The 4,940-nt window shown below is 34.0% G+C and overlaps 1 protein-coding gene across 1 annotated transcript; it reads left to right on the forward strand.

Annotated features, from left to right (window-relative positions):
* LOC107615323 (ATP-dependent DNA helicase Q-like 1) lies at positions 1,784-4,229 on the forward strand. The gene is made up of 4 exons (XM_021111841.1): positions 1,784-1,801; positions 2,011-2,391; positions 3,055-3,279; positions 3,906-4,229. The coding sequence occupies exons 1-4, from the start codon at positions 1,784-1,786 to the stop codon at positions 4,014-4,016; spliced, it is 735 nt and encodes a 244-aa protein (XP_020967500.1). The 3' UTR covers positions 4,017-4,229.

A 4,940-nucleotide genomic window follows, 5' to 3' on the forward strand; every position in this document is an offset into this window, starting at 1 on the left:
GCACCTTAAATCTCTCTGCCTTCCCTCCGTTCCTCCATCTCCGGTGAAATTACAAAGACAAACAAATAGAAAATGGCAAACATAGGTAGGATACAAGTAATACATATAGCAAATATCACAAATAGCATATTATAATCACTTAGGCAATCCCAATTAATGCACAAGCAAGCAATTCAAACAATATGCATATGATGCATGCCTATCCTACGGTTGATGATATCATCTGTCGGTTATATAGCCAACCTGACACGTTCTGAAAGCTAACCATGGACAGAAACACCCATACAGAGCAAGTGGGTTTGAGCTACAACCCCCTTGCTACTACCCGCTTAACCCAGAGCTAGTGGAATAACCACTACTGTGGCTACTATCCAGGCGAGTGTTTAGAAGCTCAACCTGGAGCAAGTGGAATAATCTCCTACTACTGCTACTACCCAGGCGTCACAATCACTGACCTGAAGCAAGAGAGACAAACCACCATCCTCGCTACTGTCTTGGTATCTCAAACATATATTCAAACAGTTTAAATCAAGCATCATCGTTATCAAATCTCAAACATTGACCTGGAGCAAGCGGGACAAACCACCATCCTTGCTACTACCCAGGTATCACAAACATATATTCATTCAAAACTCCATAATTAAATTTATGTCTCATAACTCTTCTTCCCTATCTCATACCCAGAGCAAGTGGACATCGCCACTGCCTACTACTCGGGGCCACAATCACTTTTACACACACTTCAAACCTTAATTCCAAAACCTTCAAAAATTCCAATCCCTTTAAAACTTACCAAGACCCACCATAGTAACTCAAAACCAAACTCAACTACATCACATCAGTCCTCAATATACTAATTTATCATCTTCATCAAGTTTCCAATCCAACAACCCAAGTTCAACACAACATCTTTAATATACATCATCATGAACATAACCAACAATTCAAGTTCAGTATAACAATATACATACTCATCAATACCTACATCATCATACACTTCAAATATCATCTTTCCACCATCATCAACTTTTCTCATGAACAATAATCATTAATCAAACATAACACATCAACTAACATAATATGTATCCAACACAAGATTCAACTTATCCTAGGTCGTCTAGCCTAAGTTTTCATGACACCGTACATATTATATACGAGAAACCAAAACCATACCTTGGCCGATTCCTCCCCAAGCTCAAACATCTCAATTCAAGCCTCCAAGGTTCCAAATCAAGTGTTATAGGTTCCATCCACCAAAAGTTCCAATTCAAGTATACCACTTCACCAATTTGACTTCAATTTCACATATATACAACCTAATACCATATAATTCCATATACATACAAATCTTCAATACCCTAATCTCAATGAATTGACAAATTAGAAGGGAAGTAATGATTCCTTACCTTGCCCATGGATTAATTAGACAAAATCCAACAATTATCCACTGCTAGAATACCCCTAAATCATCAAATCACCAAAATCACTCAATACTCACACTAAAACGCGAATTCAGAAAGGGAAAAAGAAACTGGGCATAATATACAAAGTTTCTTACCACTTTTTTTGGATAGAAATGAAGAGGACTCCGAGACAAACGTATGACCACTGACGGCTCATCAATCGGAGCTTCGGATCAAAAGTTACAAGGATTTGAAATTCAAATTCAAGAACAAGGGTTTTGTTCTTCCCCCTTTGCTCTCCTTGTGTTCAGCGTGAAAGTGGCAAGAATGAAGGAGAATGGTGGCTGTTTGGTTTATATATTATGGGCCATGGGCCCAATATGGGCCTTGTTCGCCTGGTTTGACTTGTTCGGCTCAATCTTGGACCAATTTCTTTAAAATTGGTGTTAAAATTTATATTTTAATTAATTCTACCACATTAAACTATAAAATTCTATTTTCTAATTTATTTGATTAATAATTAATTTATTAATTAATTAATTATTCACTAACTACTCGGGTTTACAGTTTCTATAACCACCCATCATGAGCTCAACAGTCATAGTAGCATCACAATCACTGTATCTTGTTTCAGGACATTTTGAATGCTTTAAGAATCCCCCATGCACTTGTTCTTGAAAGAAGTTTTGACAGACCAAACTTAAAGTATGAAGTGATTGCAAAGACTAAGGAACCGCTGAAGCAGCTGGGACAGCTGCTAGTGGATCGTTTCAGGAATCAGTGTGGAATTGTTTACTGCCTCTCGAAAAGTGAATGTGTCGAGGTCTCAAAATTTTTGAATGAGACATGTCAGACTAAAACAGCGTATTACCATGCTGGCATGGCTGCCCGCCAAAGAGTTGCTGTTCAAAGGAAATGGCATGATGGAGAGGTTCATGTTGTCTGTGCAACTATTGCTTTCGGAATGGGGATAGACAAATCTGATGTTGTAAGTTGATAAGCTTTTTTCAAATTATTATGATATTGCTGTACATTCTGAGCAATTTTCTTAGAAATCTAACAGAGAAGCACTATTGAAAATATTGTTTTCAGGTTGATAGTTGATATTTAGTTATTTATATATGTGAAATAAAAATGAAGGTCAATGATTAATTTGCTACATACTACTATTTAAGGAAGGATCTCTATATAATGAGATAGCAGAACCAGCCTCCATGTAGAGAGCATAGCATTTTTCTAATTTAGAATTTGCCAAAATCCTTTGTCTGGGACTCTCTTGCTTTCATACAAAGTCTTCTCTTTTCTCGCATTCATGATTGAAAGAATTAAATTTTAAAACAAAAATGACCATTTCCACAATTATTACAGTGATCATCTTATCCATCCCGGTTAAGATCAAGTTGAAAATATAAACATAAATCTCTCAGCATTATAGGTAGAATCTGCATAATACACTAAAATATACCATATGTGCACTAGTTTAACATTGGATGATTGGCGGGGCAAATGTAAGCACATGTGACTTTAAAAATGTTGTATGAATTGCAATCTGTTGAGCAACTTACTGCACCAGAAAGTTGGATTCTTTTAGTGGTGTCTCAGTTTTAAGTTTGTTACTCAAATTGTTCTTTTTTTTCTTATATGCTTTCAGCGCTTCGTTGTCCATAATACAATGTCAAAATCAGTTGAAAGTTATTATCAAGAATCAGGAAGGGCCGGAAGGGATAATCTTCCTGCAGTTTGCATTGTATTGTACCAGAAGAAGGATTTCAGCCGAGTAGTATGCATGATAAGAAATGGTCAAGGATATAAAAAGGAGAGCTTTAAGACAGCAATGGATCAAGCGAAAAAGATGCAACAGTACTGTGAACTTAAGGCAAGGCAAACTCCGCTATATTTCAGCATCTTTTTCTTTAGTCAATTTATAGCACCTTTGAAAATAGGATAATTAGTCAAAATGATTCCTCTCACATGTACATTAATTTGGTTTTCGTTGAAATATAAGACACCTAATGAATCGAATTGGTTCTTTTGTCATTTAAACGATGACAGATACAAAATGACTTATACCATGTGTCATTATCTAACTGGCAAAAAATCAATTTGACTCGGTTATATTTTTCACGAAGCAATTTAAGGCGTTTGATTTTTTCGAGTATCAAATTGGTGCATGCCTGATCTTTCAGAAACCACTTTCACTATTAACCCCAATGGGAGTAAAAGAATAAGAACAAAGTACACTGCTTTGCCCCAAGGTTTAGTGAAATTCGTTTTGAGCCCTCTTAATTTACAAAAAACATAAATTGAACCTTTCTCATATAATTGCAACAAAACAATTAAGCATTGTCTCCTTAAGTTTGATTAGCTATTATATGATGACATCATTGTTTCCTATCGTAAAGCATGAATTCATCACTTTACGGTGTACCAAGCTACCCCAAGTGCAAAAAGGGGTTTTATATATGCCAAAGTGTATATCCTTTATTTTTTTCAATGTTTTAGGTTGAATGTCGGAGACAAACTTTACTCAAACACTTCGGAGAATCTTTTGACAGAAAAGGCTGCAAGTATGGATCTAATCCATGTGATAACTGTCTCAACACTGCACTATGAGTTGTTGTTACATTCAATTTTCGAGTATGATATTCTAACAAACTCTGGAACAGTGTACCTTGGAAGCTTTTTGTTTTTGCTAGTTATTCTATTTGTATATCTCTATTGTAGATTTGCATTTTGCGTAGCAAGTTGTTCCTATTTCTAGAAGTTGTGAATTCTACTCTCGACATTGCAATTAATTACTTTCAGATAATTCCTTTTTGGTGATTACTTCCGGATTATCTCTAATCATTATTAGTGTTTTACATGTATATCTTATTAATGACTTAATGTACTGAGGATGTAATTTGATTATTTCTAAGTTTAAATGCTTTTTAGTTGGAATTTTTTTGCAGCCTCTTCGCTTAATTTCATTTCTTGGCATGTTGATATTCTTTTCAATTCAATCCTTACTGTATTTTATTTTTATTTTTTAAAATCTTTTGTTTTTTAGCTCCGGATTAAGTGTTTTAACTTTTAAGTGAGAGGACTTGTGAATTTATTTTTTTTTCTAAAAAGATAAATTGCAATCCATAAAATTGACAAGATTACAAGTGTCCAAAGGGACAAAAAACAGAGCAAATGGGGTTTTCCTATAATACACTTTCGAAGTGTAAAAGAAAATGAGAAAAACTTAAAAGAAAGAGAAAGTAACTTAGGTCACGAGTATTCATTAATTTCAAACTTAATAAGAGGTATTTAACTTTAAATTCCAAACTTTATGTTTAAATGTTACTTTGATAGTTTTAATAAGAACATATTTTAAAAAAAATATATGGAAATGTATATGGAATCAAGATATGATTAGTTAAAAAGTAAACAAATTAACTAATTTATAATTATATTTAATTAATTTTATTTGTTTTTAATTTATAATATTTGATATTAATTGCTTCTCACCTCAAATTAAAATTTCGAATGATACGTTGGAGAAATAAGGGC

This window comes from Arachis ipaensis, chromosome B09 (assembly GCF_000816755.2).
Source record: "Arachis ipaensis cultivar K30076 chromosome B09, Araip1.1, whole genome shotgun sequence".
Taxonomy (NCBI): domain Eukaryota; kingdom Viridiplantae; phylum Streptophyta; class Magnoliopsida; order Fabales; family Fabaceae; genus Arachis; species Arachis ipaensis.

What these genes read in the sequence shown, in the direction of transcription:
- LOC107615323 (XM_021111841.1), top strand. An exon ending in GGATAGACAAATCTGATGTT is followed by an intron (nt 2,392 to 3,054) that starts GTAAGTTGATAA and finishes ATATGCTTTCAG; the next exon opens with CGCTTCGTTGTCCATAATAC. An exon ending in AACAGTACTGTGAACTTAAG is followed by an intron (nt 3,280 to 3,905) that starts GCAAGGCAAACT and finishes TCAATGTTTTAG; the next exon opens with GTTGAATGTCGGAGACAAAC.